This window comes from Coloeus monedula (genome assembly GCF_965178545.1).
Source record: "Coloeus monedula genome assembly, chromosome: 1".
NCBI classification, from domain to species: Eukaryota; Metazoa; Chordata; class Aves; order Passeriformes; family Corvidae; genus Coloeus; species Coloeus monedula.
Window position 1 is genome coordinate 152,642,543 of NC_138781.1, and position 19,021 is coordinate 152,661,563.

General features: G+C 38.5%; 1 protein-coding gene across 3 annotated transcripts in view; it reads right to left on the reverse strand.

The window, feature by feature from the left end:
* Window positions 1-6,582: 6,582 nt before the first annotated feature.
* ZFAT (zinc finger and AT-hook domain containing) overlaps window positions 6,583-19,021 on the reverse strand; it is a 76,595-nt gene continuing 64,156 nt past the window's right edge. For all 3 annotated transcript variants that reach the window (XM_082293941.1, XM_082293940.1, XM_082293942.1), the window contains 2 exons: window positions 18,729-18,859; window positions 6,583-7,697 (listed from right to left, as the gene is read on the reverse strand). In XM_082293941.1, the coding sequence (XP_082150067.1) occupies window positions 7,458-7,697; window positions 18,729-18,859 (371 nt within the window). In that variant the 3' untranslated portion in view covers window positions 6,583-7,457. The remainder of the gene's footprint in view (window positions 7,698-18,728; window positions 18,860-19,021) is intronic.

The window sequence follows — 19,021 nt, forward strand, 5'->3', positions numbered from 1 at the left end:
ACTACAATTGGTAGCAAAAAGCTCTTGTGCTGTGGCATGACCCAGGAGTTCAAGTCAACATCCAGCACACAGGAATCACCTGAACAGAAATGGAAAACATCTCTGCATGAGCAGGACTGCACTCTAAATAGACAAGACTCCACGTGCAATTCATTTAGGGTTTGAAAATGCAACCTGCATAGCTAAACCCAAACTCTAAACAGAATGTCACTGTCTAGGCAAATTCTGTGGCAAGCAAAGGGTGGTTGTTTCTGCTGGAGAAACTGACTGGCTTTTGACCAAGGGGTAAGAGGTATACAAAAAGCAACTCCATAGAGATTTTCTGATTTGGACCTTTTTTATCTTATCTTGGATTTGAACTCTCTCACTCATTCAGTCACCATTAGATGAAAGGAATATCTGACTGTCTGAACATGGATTTGAACAAGCTATCCATCACTAAAAGATTCTGTACTCTACTTTTAATACCAGAGGCCCATTCAGCTTTCAGCTCCCAGAAAGTATTTTCACTCCTAATGGCAGTAGCAAAATAAATGCTATAAAGGCTAATCAAAAAGGGGAACCATTTCCAAAGCAAAGTGTAAAAACATTGACTGGCTCTGTAATCCACTGTGATATTTTGTCCCTTATTTCACTGCTAGCCCATAAAGAGTATTACCAATGTGGAGCTCCTGTGGTCTCATTCTCATATATCTTAATGTGTTCCTGTAAAACACACTTGCACTGTTTTTCATTTGGGTGCACAACACAAAATGATCCCTTATTTTCCAGAAGATAGCATTCCTTGAACTGAAGAAAACCAATAACAAGGCTTGCTCTATAAATTCCCATTGTTTGTTTTCATTCCAGGACAGTGAAGACTTTTGATTCCTTTTAATTTACCTAGGCTGATAGTTATTTCCACTTCTTAGGAAAATTTGCAACATCTCAAAAACAAGGAAGAGCTCTGTGCAACGTATCAACTGTGATTTCTCTCTTTATCCCTCTTTCACAAACAAGCCTGTAGAAATACTTTTATAGTGAATAAAAAGGTCATTTATAGTGTTGTCAGAGACATTTATTTTGTTTTTCTACTCTGCTGGCAGCCACTACTCACTTCAAGCCATGCACTGAACTTTTTATGGAGAATATGTGACATAAGAATATGTAAGTGATGATTTTGCTCTTATTTAACATCCCATCAATGCCCATCCCATCAATTCCTTCAGAGTGAGCTCTGACAAGCATCCTTGTTAGATGTAGTTCTGAATATAAAAAAGGTCTTTTGTCACTTTGTTCTCTTTTGCTGTCATTAAATGCCCAGAAATTTGAGGTGTAAGAGAAACCTTTGAGGTCAGCTGCCCTGTTCTTCCCACCGGGCTCATTCCTAATGTCTGGCTGGATTTTACTCAGTGCAAAACCAGAGCAACTCAAGAGGAGCTTCTGCTGCTTTAGGGGTTGTAGTTGCTAGGTTTAGTTTAGCAGGCTGCAGCTTTCCTGAGAGCTCAGTGGGGCTGCTTAGGGCAGTGTGACCATGGTCGCCCTCCCGTAGTCCATTTCGGACGTTCCCGCGAACTTTCTCTGGTCAGCTATCAGCGTTACAAACAGTGATGGCGAAGGAGGCAGAGAAGGGTCTCCCGTGAGGGTTTGAGAAGACTTTGATCACATCTTATCCCACTGACCCTCAGAGGCAGAGAGACCTCGTGATCCAGGTGTGGGGGGCTTTTCTCAGGGGCTCAGGGGCGGTCCCTGGGTGGGTCTGGGGTACAGGAACCATAGGGAGGACCCGAGGGAGTGGCCAAGGCTAGGAGCAAGGGAAAGCGGGGGTGGGGGAAATATGGGATCAGAAAAGCAGTGGGTGAATAGATCACCATGTCAGGTACTATCTTCTAAGCTAACAGATCTCCCCAACAGGATGTTAATTCTGTTACTTGGCCTAATATTTCTTTTCCTTGATGACAATTTCATCATTCCATGGTTTTGTTTCACACTAAGCTCTAGTCCTTCCCCTCTGGTGAAATCTTTAAACATTGCTGATGAGGGTACACACAGGCACTTCATGGAATCCCAGAATGGGTCAGATTGGAAAGGACTACATTGGGTCACCTGGTCCAATCTCCCTGCTCCAGCAGGGTCATCCCAGAGCACATGGCGTGGAATTCTGTCCAGACAGTGTCCAGACTTGGTATCAGTCACAAACAGAGTATTTTTGTCCATTAGTATTTATCTACAGAGAAACATGCTGGTTTCCTTTCTCTGCTTCAACCATTTTGAAGGTTGACGGGGTGGGGAACACCATGGACTTGAACAGAATATTTTGTTAGGCAGATACGAGAGCTCAGTAATTTGCACTGTCCTTTGAAATGTGTGGCACTCTTTTTAATCACTTAAAGCACAATACAGGCAAGTTGAGAACAGGAACACATGAAAGATCACCTTAATCAATTACCTGACGGAACTATAGCAGGGATGGATATGATACTGCGTATTTATGTCCTAATAGCAAGTCTGATCCTCTCAGGATGAGCCAAAATACATCTCTGTGACTGAGTGAACATGAAAGTCTTCCCAGATTAAAAGTTGCCCTCATTTCAAGGAAGAAAAAAAGATAAATGGAGTAGTGATGCTATTGATGGAAATGATGTCTGCTGTGATGGGAAAGCTGGAAATGCAAATTGAGAAGCTGTCAAACCACATGCAGTTCCACGCAGTAACCTCACTGTCATCGTATTACAAAAGGGAACAGAACATCTGCAGTTCAGCATGTTATGAGTGAAGACTGCAGGACTAGCATTACCTAAACAAGCCACACTTTTGTTAATGATGCCATCTGCAAATGAGCTCATGTTTCTCATGAACTCCCTGTTCAAACTTTCAGATACAGCTCAAACATATCTACAAATAGCAAAAATTGTAATCTGGTGTAAAGAAATCCAACCATAAACCACAAACCCAAATACAAAAATCTATAAACTAGGACTTTGTGCACACCATCTGTTTCACTCAGCTCTGCTCTGTGAGCGCTGATAGCAATCATCCTTATTAAGAGATCAAAAGAATTACAAAATAAGAATCAGTATTATTTTTACTCAATACTAGTAGCAGAGTCCTCAGCTGAACCTCACTGCTCTTACATAAATACAACTCTATGTGTAAGCAAGACAAGACAGGCTTGCAGTCTTTTAGGGCATAAGATGGGTTGATAATTCTACCTCCATGAAAGATTAGGTGGGATTTAGGAAAGAAGTTCTCTGTGAGGGGTCATTCTCAAACATTCAGCATGCTTTTATCCCAAGTTTGATTTTCACAAGGGGCAGGAAAGTAAAACTTCCTCACTGGGTCCATTTTCACATTTATATTGTGTAGTGGTTTGGTTCGATATATCCATTACTTACTTATTTACCTTCTGTGAGGTAAGAATTAGGAGAAAGCCAAGCAGGCACAAAACTTAAAAGAGTATAAAGAAGTTTATTAACAGACCTAAAAGAAAGAAAAAAAACCAGACTAAACCTTCAGAGCACTTCTCCTCCCCCCACCTTTCTCCCTTCTCCCACTGACAATGTAAAAAGACAACCCATGAGATTTTCAGTCTGTTTACCACCTCTATAATAATCTCTTTTTCAGTTCACTTAGGGAGAGGAGTCTCTCTTGCTCATGCTATGGAGACATCTCCACAAGAAACAGTTCTCTCCATGGCTTCAATGTCACAAGACAGCCGCCCGGGTTGGTTCTCTGCTTGCATGTGAGAGTCCCTTCCCCCAATTTAGAGCTTTCCCCACAACTGCTTTCGAGGGTCCAGTCTTGAGCTACTGGGGTACCATTTTAAGGTTGAGCTGTTCAGAAGCAAAGGTTCTCTTCATCCATCTCTGGGAGCATCTTCATCTCTAGGAACAGATGTCTTCTTCTTCTTCCCTGGGAACAAGAGTCTTCATCATTTTCATCTCTCTCTGTTCAAGGTTCTCATCAAATTACAGCTACTTCAAGATCTGCTTATTTCAGCACAGATACTTTTGCTCACAATTGCAGTTTGAACTCTCCATCCCCCCATGCTTTCATGAAATTCCAACGGGTACCCTGATGTATCCTAGGCCATCACCATGGCTTTACAACAGAATTTCAGCTTCTAGGTTTGAAGCATCTCCTCTTTCTCCTCTCTCAGGGCTTCAGCTCCTCCTTCTTCACTGACTTGGGTGTCTTTATGGTGTTTTCTTCACGTGTCTTCACCTTTCCTCTTCCTCTGACTTGGGAGAGGGTTGACGTCTGCAGGCTTCATCTGCTCTGGAGAATCTTACAGCACTAAAAGGGTTAATCTCACCTGGCCCCACAGCTGGAATTCCCTTATCGCTGTTGGTCACATGATCTTTGCGGGGCAGCGGCCTCAGATGAATTTTGGCTGCACTTCGTGAGGGCTGGCCTGGCCGAGCCTCGCAGCTCCGGGGTGTCTGTCTCCCGGCCGGCCCGGCTCGCACGGAGGCGGCTGCGCTGGGTGTCCAGCGAGCAGAAGCGGCTGGAATCTCAGCCAAGCTGCGCCGTGGGCAACGTGGCCCCGCTGGGCTGTGCCGCAGGCCCCCAGTTACCTGTCTGAAAGCCGGCAGCAAGAGAGCTTTCCCGGGCTTTGTTCGTTCTTAAAGGTGGATCACAGAGGCGTGTCAAGCTTCTCAAGTGGCTTAAAAAAGTTGCCAATATTCAAACTGGCCAGTTGATTGGTTCTGTCAGGTCTAGAGGAAGCTGTAAGCACCTCTTGGCAAGAGAATCACTTCATGGCTGATGGAGCCCTCTTTAACTAAAAACCCAAACTATGCTAAACCATGACACACTGACATTTCACTGAAGCTTCTGTGATCACACTCCTCCACAGGCAGGAGCGAAGAGTTCAAGCCAAAAATCAAGTCCTGATCATGCCAGTTGAACATAGCTCTGAAAGATTCCCTCACAGGCCAGATTTTCTGACCACTTGGATCTTAAATCATTTGATTGAGTATCTTGCAATATGATTTCTGCTGCTTTCTTCCTTTCTCTACTAACAGTGCTAACAGTACTGCTCATTCTTGAGATGCAGGGGGTTTTCTTAGGTGTTTTGGGTTTGGCTTGTTTTTTTTTTTTTTTTTAAGTTTGTAAAGCACATGTCCATGTTGTGAGCAAATTTATTGGAATGTGAAACCATTTTCCTTTATTAATATGGAATGGATGCAGTTCATATTCTATACAGCAGTACTAAGATGCTGTGTGGACTAAGAAATTCTTTAGAAGAATTAAAAATATTAAAATGTTTTGAAAATCTGAATTGCATCAATATCACATCTGTAATTTGGTTAGAAAACATGCTATTAGAAGCAGCAACAGTTTCTGTTGTTTAGGTCATGGCAGAGCTGGGAAAAAAAAAAAGACCTGAACTGAAATGTATTTTTAAAATGATAATAAAAAAAAAAAGGAAGCAGAAAATTCACATTAAGTGTTTATGTGTTAATATAGGAAAATGTGATATAACTCATCAATTATAAATCAAGCCTTAAATTACATAGGTATGTAAGGCTGTGATAGACTGGAATTAAACAAAACTCCAAAACTCTTCATCCAAAGACAGCCACAGCTCTTCCAGACAGAAGTACTCAGTCTATCTGAAACAATGTACTTAGGAATTCCTGAGTGATGCATAGAAAAATATTTTTCTGTCCCCTTTTCAGAGAGGTTTTACACTAAGTTCATTACTGCATGGTGAACACATGATCATGAGGCTCTTCCAAATGGCTTTAACAGCAAATGGGCTGTTTCAACAAATTCTAAGTTTTTGAGACTGCTTTCTTCTCTTCTAGATAACAGAAAGGATTGTTCTTGTAAATCAACATTGAATTTCAAGCAGTAATTACAAAAACACAGTTTCTTATGCAGATTAATCATTCTGATACATTTGATGCATCAGTTTCTATCACATTACAAATGTTACTAAACATTTAATGGCTCATTCTTGCCAAGTTTACTGAGGATACAAAGAATCAACCCAGACACTTGTGACCAGCTCCAGTCAGTGACAAAAAATGGCAACAAGGTCTCCACCCTACAAACTCAACATCTCTGGGCTTCTCCTGCACTGTCAAGATGAAACCAGACGAACCAAGCTGCCACCAAAGTCAAACAATTCTCAGTCCTTTTCCATTACCAAATTTAAGTTCCCCATCGCCACAGCTAAGTGAGAAACTGCCACTAAAGGTTTGCACTCTGATTTTATCAACCATCAAGAGAACCCAGCAGACTCAGAGGGGCAGACAACCAACTCTCTACATTACATCCACTTAGTCAAAAGCTTTTTTCCACTTTTTTTATCCAGTACACCGATAAATGAGTTCAATCACACATAATGGTCCACCTGGATTTCATGGTGCTACTTTCTTGATTAGAGACTGCTAACTGGAGGAAGAAGTCGTCAGAGTCAATGCACACCAGCATTTTTTAATTAGCCGTGAAAAGGAAGCCAACACTTAAGAAATTAGAGCACTAGAATAAAACATGACAATTTTGCTATTTATTAATGATTTTTATAGCTCAAATTTAAAAATATTAAACCAGAAACAATTCAAGGTTCATGAAGAAAAATCTGGAACTATATACATGCATAATTAAGAATATCTTGATTCTTGTCAGTATTTACTTAAGCTTTTTGTACAAATCTTTTCACACAGTTGTATTTACAAGCATGTCTGTTTAAAACATATGAACATACATCTCTTATAGCATTTACAAATCTTTTGAATATATATTTTTTTCTTAGAAACAAAAGAGTATTTCCTTGATTCGACAGTTTTGGTTTCACCTTATGATACTGGACAGGTATTTATTTGGAGGGATGGAAAGAGTTAACATTATTCAAATAGCTAAATAACAGTCATCCTACTGATACCCAGAATTATCACATATGGCTTTAAATACCTTCCAAACTCGAAGGATCATCTCACAGGTATAAACTAAAGTCCATCTGTGGTGTGTTTCTAATCAAATCTCAAGCCTTTGTTTGGGTTAGATCCACAACTCAGCAGATAATTTCTAAGCATGTACTCAGAGCTAAGAGGCCCTTTTAGGTATAGAAAAAACAACTCTGCTTCCAGCCAAGTCAAGAGTATATGAAGTATGTATAAAATGGGATGTATGGGCTTTTCCAGACACTCTAGCTATCTTTACAGATGTTTTTTATCATGGGATACCACAGTTTTGAACAGACAATATTTGTGCGGATTTACAGGAATCAAGTGAGAGATCTTCTAAGAAGGGGAAGAATACTTTTTCCTCAAAAGCATTTTCTACAAAACAAAAGTCTGAGAAGGTTTTGCACATAATAAATTTAAGTTACTGATACAATCCAACCAGTTAGATCACTTCAAAAATTAACTGAAAATCCATCAGCTTGCTTGCTTTTGGTTGGGACAAAAAACCCCAAACCTCTGGCTTTGGCAAATCAAGAAGTCACCTCCTTTGAACACTGTTCTCTAGAGCTCCTGCACTGATTCTTCCACAGTTTGCTCCTCCACAGGCTGCACAGCCTCCTGAACATAAACAATGAATTCTGAAGCCTCTCCACCCTGGGTATAGACAGTCACTGTCTCGATGCCTTCCACCTCATCTGAGGACACCACCAGGTGATGCTGCTCCGACAGCTCCACTGAGGCCTGCTGCAGCGTCTCCTGGATCATCAGCGTGTGGTTGGCTGCCTGCTCCTCTTCCTTCACCTGAGGAGACATTGAAGAACTTACAGAAATTCCACCTTTCCAGTAAGTACCTGGTATTGTGATGATTATTGGAAATACAGCACACACAAATTACCAATCAAACAGTTCTGAAAGAAAATTTAAGTTCTACAGAAAACGTGAGCACTTTTGATTAATGAGGGTGTAGCTAGGCAGAATACTGAAAACAGCAACACAGCATCTCAATTCTGTGCACAGAGAGCTGCAAAGTTTCAGGTACACTGGTCTTTGGAGACAGCTTTAATCTCTCAGCAGTCACACATTCAAAACTGCTCTTATTTAAATACATCTGAACTCAAGCAATTCCTCTAGCAGCACTGAGATGAGAATCCATCCAAAACCATGTAAAAAAACACCTACTGTACCCGTGTCTTTCTTTTTTTCCCTAATCAATGACTGCTCATAGAACTGAAAATTTCATTGTAAACCTTAGGGGTTTTATTAGAAAAATGTGAAATATAAATATTACTGAAATAGATTCCTAAGGCCTACTGTTTGTGAGGCAGCAATGTTTACATTATTGAAAGGAGAGTGATAGAAACAAGTGAAAATAAAAGATTTTTTACTGAACAGTTTGCTTCTTGTCAAAATTTAAAAAAGCAACACAATCTGGTGTTGAATTCAAAATTCATACAGGTGCCTGTCAATTATTGAAACACAGTATGTACTAGAATTCAAAACCAAGTCTTAATCCTCTACCAATCCATATAAAATTCCCATGCAAAGTACTCCATGCAAGTATAAATAAATCAGAAAACTGTAAGTCATGTGGAAGAAATGCATTCTCTCAAGTGTTAGTGATAAAATAATCTACTTTTAAGGAGAGAATGGAACAGCAATTTTTCAGTATGCAAGACATATGCAACGGCATTTGTTAGTGGAAGGTGTCCCTGCCCATGGCAGGAAGGTTGGAATGAGATCATCTTTAAGGTCCTTTCCAATCCAAACAATTCTAGGAATCTATGATTCCATTTGCTGGAGCTCAGTGTGCTCTCGCAGCACGGAACTCTTAAGTGATCTTAAAAAGAAGAGGTCAGACAAGGTAGACTCTACGAAGTGTGGAATCTAAATTACAGAAGTTAGAAAGGGCTAATTTTTTTTAGTTAGAAGCTGGCTCAAAAGTAAACAGCATTAACACAATCAAATTCAAGTTAATATAATTAAGATCATAATGTTGTTTAAGACGGGAGTGGGAACAGAAGAGAAAAACTACAGCGAAGATTCCAAGGATCTGTCTGGTCCCTTAGAGACAAGCAAGGAGAAAAATAAGCCCTGTATGTTTGTTTTCCTGATGCTCTTTTCTCATTTAATTTTTTTTCCCTAAGCAAGCATTCCCTTTGTTATACAGTGACTTTGCTTCTGACTTTTTTATTTCATGTTTAAAATATCTGTCAGAAGACTTTAGAGATACACAAGCCCCTTAGGACTTCACAGCACTTTGAACTTTCACTCAATTAATAAGGCTATAGAAAGCTTTTTCTTGAACAATAACAAGTATGTCCAGGTGTTAAATTATTCAGAGGGCCCCAAGTCAGTATGGCTGCAATATACTGATAAAATATATGTGGATTTTATCTGGTGAAAGATTTAACATCTAAAGGGAATGTGGCCATTGTCATTGACTTTAATGCAACAGCACATTCATACCTGCTGATGCTCACTCTGGCTTTGTTGCACAGGATTCAGGTTATAGGGATAAAAATACAGGAATAGAATGAAGTCTTTTCCACATTCTGTTTCTTTTACCACACATATCTGAATGTTTTATCTGAAATATAGTTTAAACATCTCCTGCTGAAGTTCAAGCTCAACACTCTACAAAAGTAGGTGATGCTGGATGTTTTTCTTGACACAGTAAAATTTGCAACCACCCTCAGAAAGAACAATTTATGTTGTCTCAAGATACAAGTATCATAAAATCAAAGAGTCATAGACTCACAGAATGGTTTGGAGATTGACAAGGAACTTGGAGATGATCTAGTTCCAACCCCTCTGCCACGGGCAGGGACATCTTCCACCAGACCCATCCAGCCTGGCCTCAAACACTCCCCCAGGGTTGCGGCATCCACAACTCTTCTGGGCAAGCTGTTCCCACGTCTCACTACCCTCTGAGAAAAGAATTTCTTCCTAACATCTAATCTAAGTCTCTCCTCTTTGAGTTAATAAACAATCCTCCTCATCCTTTTCCCTATCTGATCATGTCACAAGTCACTCTCTTTTTATAAGCCCCTTTCACCAACATACCCCTCACTAATGAAAGCTTGAGCCTCTCTTTGAAAAGCAGGGAGCTAAATAATGAAAAATAACCATAGCACTGTTAACTTGTTTCTCTTGCTGCTCCTAATGCACCCTTTTTTTATTTTTTAATTAATAAAGAAACCCTAAATCCTACTGAGAGCAACAGAGCTTTAGTGAATTCATACACTGAACTCCCTTTTCATAATTGTCCTCTCCTCTCTCCTGAGGGTACCAGCTCCACTGTCAGCACCTGTGGGGAAGTTAAGCACATACACAAGATCCACCAATGAATATTGCTCCAGGCCAGGAAAAGTCTAATCACCAGTGAGTTCAGATAGGAAGCTGCAGTTAAGAATGTTAGATAATTAGAATCTCACAGCTTGTTATGAATCAGCTCACAATTACAGCCCTTGATGCTAGAGATGCTCAAACAAATACAGAAATAGGGGTGTCTAAAATGTGGCCCTATAATTACGCAATATACACTAATCCCTCTTGTTTTAGTGCACTACACATAACCCTAGGACAACATGCCTCAGGCCAGAGAAATTACACTATGTTTGCTAAGAGCTGCAAGAATGCACAACACAGTATGAGATGGATCTCACTGTTGTCACTCTAAATCAAAACCCATAAATAATTTTAAATATAGTTTTGTGAATGTACATAAATAATGAACAGAGGAAAATAAAGCACAGTTGCCACAAAAATGGAATGAAAGCAGAATCTCATTCAATTCAATAGCAGCAATCTAATACTTACTTGGTTTTTATATGCTTTTGAAATGAAAATGGCCAATAAAGAAAGTTAGTTTAACCTCCCTACCTGACTTTATCAGTGTGGGTTTATTACCCTTGTCATGCAGGGTATAAAAAACTAATGCCTTTATTTCTGGTGTTTCTAGCTTCCAAAATCTTTTTTGGACAGCTATCTGTAATCCTTTTAGTTTAGACAAATCAACACATTATCTGGGATATTTACATTTCAAATCAGTTCAATGTTTACATGCTTCTCCTTGGTTCCTATTAGATTGTTCCACAGGGAATAATCTCAAAATGTTAATTTACATCCCTCAAATTGAAGAAACAGTGGGACAGCTGTCATCTGAATGAACGATGTCACTACACTCAATTCTCTTTATTGGCTTCTGAAATCTTTTGAAGAGTAGCACCCAAGACCTCTTTTCTGTTTGAGAGTCAGCTGAAAAGCATCTGTCTGCTTATCCTTCATTAAAGAATGACAGCAAGGAGCTGAAGCCACACACAGCTGGCGCATTACATCAAGTCAGTACCTGCATAAATATTCTTTATTAACTAAATCTGTCTTGCGCAAAAGCCAATGGGACTTTTACCACCATGTTTTCATAAGAAGCTCAACATCTCTAAATTCCAAATGCTCTTAATTTACATATCCGAGAACCATCCAAATACACGGAAGCATTTGTTACAAATGGGTCTCTTAGAGGAATCTATTCCTCTCAAAATAAGAAAGTCTTTAAATTTGAAATAAATGAATTCAAGCCATTAAGGAAAATATAATTCTTCCCTTTCCTGAAAAGGAGTGAAAAAAAAGTAGTTGCGGTAAGATGCTAAAGCCTTTTCCTTACTCTAGAGCTCAACCTGTGAAATACTGAAATATCTCCAATTTTATTTGAAGTCAGCAGGAGCTGCAGGTCCATTGTGTTTAAAACAGTTTTGCTGGGCCTGTCCCCAAATCCTCAGTGGAATCTCTCCCTTGATTTCAGACTGAATGCTGCTTTTCAGTTTACCATGAAGCAGAAAAGTTAATCAGAGAGATCTTTCAGATTTTCAAAACCTTACACTAGGCTGCAGATGCTCTTATTTATATCATAAAATATCAGTAAGAAAATATACAAAATACCTGCCGAAAGGATTAAAATGAAAGCATTTTAGATCACAGAGAGCACCTGGATATGTGATGTGTCAGCTTACATTGGTGCCTACAAGTTTTGTTCAGTATCATTTGAATAATTTCAACTCTTTATCAGTTTTGGTTTACATACAGTTATATTGTGTGAAAAAGACACACAGAAAACACTAATTTGATCATCTGAATCTCCATAATGAGCTACAAAACAAAGACAATCTGGTGCACAATGGTTTGTGGCAATAGTAAGAGGCTTGAGTATGAAAGACTTGTTTTGCATAAAATAAAAACAAAAAGGAGACCAATCTTCATATTGGTGATGCAGATTTTTAAAAAGTTTTAGCAGTTGGCTGGTTGAATACATCCTAACAGAAGGACTGTGATTGGACATGGCACTCATCTGGCAAAATGCTGGATTCACCCCACTTCCTTTTGAGGCAGAATAGCAACACTGCCACTGTTGTAGGAGCTCTAACAGGACAGTGATCTTGACATGAGATTTTATCTGTACGTTACAGAGATAAGAACTCCTCAAAGGCTGAGGAAAGAGGGCCTCAGCGCCATTTAAAACATTCCATTGCTGTTACTGTGACAGGAAGCATCAAATTGCTCCATGTTCTAAAACAAGTACAGAATTGACAATCAACATATTTATAATTTCATATGCTGGCAAATTTTCTAGATTAACATCAGCACCCATCATCACGTCAGGACCAATTCAAGCCAGACTGAAATACAAGGTGTGTTGCTGAAGTACAATGTTCAGCAGCCTCTGATGTGACAGCCATGCTAATGTTAGGTATTTACTTTTGAAGATGTGCTTCGCAATAAAATTCTTTTCTGTGATCTGCTTTGAGCTGATGTATAATCTTTGCTCTGCCTTCCTATTGCTGTCACTTTGAAGAAAGTGACTTACCATGGCAGGATTTTACTGGAGCCTGAAGAGATCACAGAATAAAAGGATGAAAGGAACTAAAATAAAGGGTGAAACACATGGAAATCCAGTGTTTTCTGGTTATCTTCTGATAAAGATCTGTTTAGTTATTTTAACAGTTGATTTACTTATTCTCCAGAACACATTATGTCTAGGTTAAAAATAGGTTACTATGCTTTTGAGGGATAGATTTAACCCTTCACTTCAGCCTACAGAAGTAGTAAAAACATCCGTCCTGTCTCATCTTTCTGAATGGAAGGAAAAGAGAGAGAATTCAGCAGCCAGCTGCTGCTCTTTATTGTTAATATTAATGAAGTGCTTTGGATCAGGACCTGGACTGTATCAGCTATGCTACATGAAACGAGTAGTTCATGCCCCAAAGGCCTTATCATTTCAGTATCATTTCAGTATAAAACAAGAGACACTAAGCAGATACAGAAAAAGGGTGGTGAGAAAGTAAAACACAAATGAAACAGTGGTAGCTCTGTGTGACAGGCATTAGTACCAATATACAACAGTCTATCCACAGATAATTACTGTCATCATATTTTTGACAAGTAATTGAGAGAAAACAGTGAGGTACAAATTGCTCCTCATTAAAAATCCACATAACTAAGCACAATATGGAAGAAGACACTAAGAAACTTGTTTGAAAAAAGTAATGAGCATTTAAATCTTGGTGGACTGAGCAAAGGTAAGAGCCAAAATCTTTACAGCTAATGAGAAATGGGACTCTAAGTTGGAAAGGACTAAAAAAAAAAACCTAGGAAAGGAAAACCAGATTTTTTTTGATGTGGCAAAAAAAGGAACACCAAGTAAACAGGGTAAGAAAGAGGAGAGAAAGCAATCTTGGGGTTTTTTTCTGAAAGAATACAAGAGACAAAACATAAACTGTGAATGTCAGAAAAAAGATTATCAAAGTTAACTATAGCATAAAATAATGATGGCTTGGACAACCACTGTAGCTAAAAGGTTGAAATGGGAAACCATACAGGGGTCATCATTCAGAACAAAGTGGCACCATTTAGGTATTCACCTGCAGGCAAGGCCCAATAATGTTCCTGAGGAGGACATTGGCTCTCTGGCTTGAGGAGACATCCCATAGGGTTGAAAAATAAAGTGGACTACTGATGAACAGTGGTACAGAAAGGCTGATATAATCACCTCAGTGATTAATAATAATGACTAGTGATTAACACAAACTTCTCAGCCATCTTCAGAGTGTGCTCAAAGGGATGGCTCTAGAGCACAAAAACCCAATACAGTATCACAGGCTTAAAAATAGCCAATTACCAGCAAATTTGCTAATCACTATCTAAATGAAAAAAAAAAAAAAACAAACTGAAAAACAGATAACATGCAACCAAATTCAACTGGTTACTGTAGTGCATACCAATGTAAACCTTTGGTTTGGAATCCAAAATTCTACTGCTCTGGTTCAGTAATTTGATGCAAAAAGAAAAACTCATATTTGGACAAAGAACCATACATCAAAGAGATCTGATACAAATAATAAACTGCTTTTATGAAGAATAAATGAATTAAACAAGAAAGTATCTTGCTACCATTACACATTCCTGCTAACAAACACTGGAAATGGAAGAGCAACAACTTAAAGGTAAACACTTCTGATATTCTGGTCAGTGCAGTGAAGGATTCAGGAACTAAGCTTTCAAGGATGTTCTTCATATATTGTGAAACCAAGAATATGCACTTTGAATATTGTTTCCCTGGAGAATAATTTACAACACTACACACTCCAAGAGTCTCCTCTGCAAAAAATAAGGCATCAGGGGGCTCATTTCTGAGGGTAATGTTTCCTCACAAGAAACTCAGTTTAACTTGAAACAAACTTTTTATGGAACAATTAATATCCTTATTTGGTGTACATTCTACCTCAAAGAAACAACTATATATTAAGGCAGTTTCTAGATAAACACCATCTCTGCTCTAGTTAACACATAGATTTGGTGTGAGAAACAAGTCTCTGAACACAGGCCTGCAGATACTCTAAATTGAGGGTGTCTGTGACACTGGTCTGACTGCTCATCCTCCAATCCTGCCTTATGTTTGGCAGGTGAGCCAGGAAAACAGTACACATACACCCTTATAAATAATGTATTGAACAGCCTCTTCTAGCAAAATAAACAAAAAACCAAATGAATCAATCTCCACCCTATGGCACAAGGGCAAAAGTACATCTGTAACAGGACACAGAGAGTTGAATGTGCAGAAAGGAAAGTGTCTTGTTTTACCACCTTCCTGAGTGCTGCTCCCACAAAACTCCTTTCTCCCCAGTCTCTTGCCTGTATTTACCATCTACTATGAAGAGTATTTCATGGCTTTTCTAAGCATTTATTAGCCTCTTTCCTAGTTGTTCTTCAAACTTAGCACTCTTTGCTCTCTCCTTTTCCCCACTTTGTTACTTTTTTGGCGTTTAAGCAGAGCAGAACAACTCAAATGTCATGCCATGAAGAAATATCTTCATTAGCTCTTTTACAAAGAAATCCAGACTGGATCCCTAGAACTGAACAAAGATGGACTTCTCCTGCCATGTTGTGATCAAAGCTTTAAAGGGGATTTTTGCCAGTCTCAGATCATATTGGTAAAACTTCACATTATTAACTGTTTTTTCCTCAGGAATTTGGTGTATATTACATTCCTTAGCAGCTGCATATTTTCAGAGCTCACACAACTGGATTTATCCCAAATCAGAAAAAATTTAACTTTGATAACAGATTAGTATAGTGACTCACAGGAAAGATTAAGATAAAATCATTTCAGGCTCTAGACACAACCTTGGAAAGGTCCCATATATGTGACACTAACTGAGCCAACAATGATTCCTATTTACCAAGCAAAATACAAGCTAAGCAGGGTTAATTTTTGCATTTTTGGGGTTTAAAATCGTAAATTGAATCCCAATTCTGGCTGGAATTGGTTATTGCTATGTTGTCAAAGCCTTTTCTTTATATAATCATTCGTATAAACAAGAAATATGAGGTTTCCTAAGTCAGAACTGATATTTTGCTCTCAACATGCAATTCAGGAGCTGTGAACTGTGAAGAGACAATCTGATCCTCATTTCACCTCTATTATAATGTGTACTTATAATTCAGGATACTTGCACTAAGACTACAAGCAGAACAACAATTTAATAAAAGAACCCCTCAAACATGGTATCCTTTATGTCCTATGACTTAATAGAAAATTTTAGAATTTTATCAGTTATGCCTAATTAATACACCAGGTATCTTCCATGATGCTGAAAAGGACTTATGGATAAAGACAGAGTCTTGTTACTGGAGGTAAAAATTCTTGCATTAACCTGAAGCTCTACAAGCACAGCACACTGAAGGTATGTGAGCACCCAGGGTAGGGAAGCGCAAAGGCATGAGGATGGCAGCATTACTGATAGATACAGCTGGATTCATACATGATTTTAAGGATTAAGTGTAAAAGGCACTTTTATGAGTGAAAAGTAGGGATGAGGACAGCTGTGGGAGAAAGAAATTTCCAGGGAGGAAAGAGAAGACAAAAATAGGAACACTATAGTGTAAAACTTACAGCCAAAAAAAACCCCAACCTTTTTAAAACATACTAGTAATCTAGAATTTAGAAGAAATTTCTCAGTGCAAATAGAGAAATATGAAGGCAGCTTGCAAGGGTTAGCTAAAAACGAGATATGAAAGCAAGAACTGATATAAAAAATGGATAATGCATGTCCTTAGAGAAAAAGAAAAAAACCAAACAGCATAAAAATCAGGACAACTACAATAAATACTGTTAAGGGCAAAAAAAAGGACCCAAGCTGCTAAGCAAGGACTCAGTGAGGCCATTAAAGAAAAGGAGTGGAAATTCAGTGACAGATGATGTCGATATATTGCTGACACCCTGAATGAATTCTTTGTCTCACAATCCACAAGAGAAGCTGAAGGTCACAGAAGAAAGTGTGGAATACATTTTCCAATAGGAAAGTGAAATATAAACATGGCTAAAGGTCACTTCAAGGTTAACAATTAGGAACTTGCGATAATTAAAACTCGACCAAGTCATAGGTACAAATGAGGGATATCCCACCACCACCAACTCAGTATTGAAGAAAAAAAACAACAGTTTCTAATAGTGGATGATTAAAGTCAAATTAATAACATTTAAAGACTTCTTTCCTCAGATTAAAAATGGGAGTGCCTGTAACTCTGAAGCAATTTTCTGGTGAGAAGGCAAGAGCTGGAAAGTAACTACAGCTGTATAACAGACTGGACTACGATAAAACTGATTACTAAAGAAAATTAAAAGAAAAATAAAAGAGAAAAATGAAAAATTTTAGACAGGTAAAAGCTCCTATATAATAAAAGACTCTAAAGGGAGGGGAAAAAGGGGCATAAAAAGAAAAGCAGCAAAGAGATTCTGTGCTCTGAGAATTCAGTATTTCATTTGATACAGGAGTGGGGCTTGTAAGAGTTCGGTATCAGACCAGTGAGAGTCACTGATGTATACAAGCAAAAAGAAGTAACTAAGGCTTAGAAGTCTGCAAACTCAAAAGGCTATAAATATGGATTTAAAAGTGAAAAAGAAAACTAATTTGGAATATAAATATTTACTTAGAAAAAGCTACCAGTAAATTCAGAGGGTCCAACAAGGAAGTGAATGGATTTTATGATGACTCAGTCATTAATCAGAATTTTAACTCCTGTATATTTAAAATTTAACATTCAGATACCAAAACATTTTCTTGGCAGCTCTATTCCAGCAGCCATTTTCTCCTATACCTTTAGTACAACAGCCTCAAAAGATGAATTTCTTTAGGGAAGAACTAATTTCAGTAATATTGACAAACACCAATTGCTAATACTGCATTTGACCCCCAAAGAAGTCACCTCTATAGCACAGCATGCACGTTGGTAGTGGCTATGCTATAAAAGTTGCTTTGAAACTTGCACATAATTGGACCACAATGTCTCTTCTCTTTTATGACTCAATTTAGTTTTCAAATTTGGTATGTTATTCTACCAAAAACCCTGAACTCTTCCATAGTTTCTAGTCAAAATACCTGTTAAGTATTGCAAAAGAACATCTGAAAATGCTCTGTCTTCAAATTCTGCCTTGTCTTTGTGACATTTGGGTAGCAAGCTTAGGAATGATCCAAGTACTTCACAGACCATGAACTTCACACTTCTATGGAGCTCTCATGAACTCAATGTTCAAAACACTACAAAAAATGCTGAACTCAGAAGTTAGTTTTAGCACTCAGAATAATCAGTTTTGGTTCATTTAAATAAAAGGAGTTACTTAAACTCTTTGAAAAGTTAAAACTTCTAATGTACTTTCCTTGCCTCACCTGTCAACCACATTGAGTGCAGACACCCCAGTGAATCAGTGGGGAAAGGGATAAGCAAAGAGCTGTGATGAAACAGAAGAAACAAGCAGAGTCTGGAGAACACTGCAAGGACAATGAGAAATGGCAGCAACAAAGTTAGCAGACACCTGTGAGAAGCAAAAGTCTTCATGTTTGAAGCCAACAGGCACCTCAAATTGAAAATTATTTCCTTTCCTTTACTGCACCAAGGACCACCTGAATCTTTTAGATGAAAATGGCACTAAGTGTCTGCACAGAATACAAGTACGCTATTTTACAGAGCCTGAAAACACCTGCTAGAAAAAGCTGTATTTTCATGTAAATACGTGTATTTATTCATTCATATTCTATGTACATACAAAAATATATGCATTTTTAGATGTATAAAGATATATGTGTACACAAGTATAAACATGTACACGTGTGGGCATGTGAACACACATACACACAACACCCAGTGAAAAATTAGTTAAGGAAAAATTCTATATGTGTCTTGAATGATCATTTAAAATGTGTCCCTTGCAAAGTAACTCCATTTCACAATAAATATATGAAAATTAAATATAGCTGGTTTAGAGAAGAAAAGAGCTCTTACCTGCTTTACCACTGTCACTGTGCCAGGTGCCATGGTAACGACAGAAGCCACTGCAGTGGTATCGTGGGATTCCGAACCCAACTCGATGATCTGCTGCAAGATGTTTACAGCTGTTGGATCCAGTCTTTCACCTTATCAGAAAGACAGCAGCCATAAGATCATCACAGCAGAGCAGTTCTGAGGCTATGTGAATCTAAGTAGCACAGCCCTGACTCACAGCACTGTTGGTACAATTCAAAAGGCTCAACAATGTGACACTTTAATAACAGATCTGTGTCAGGAAAGTATTCACA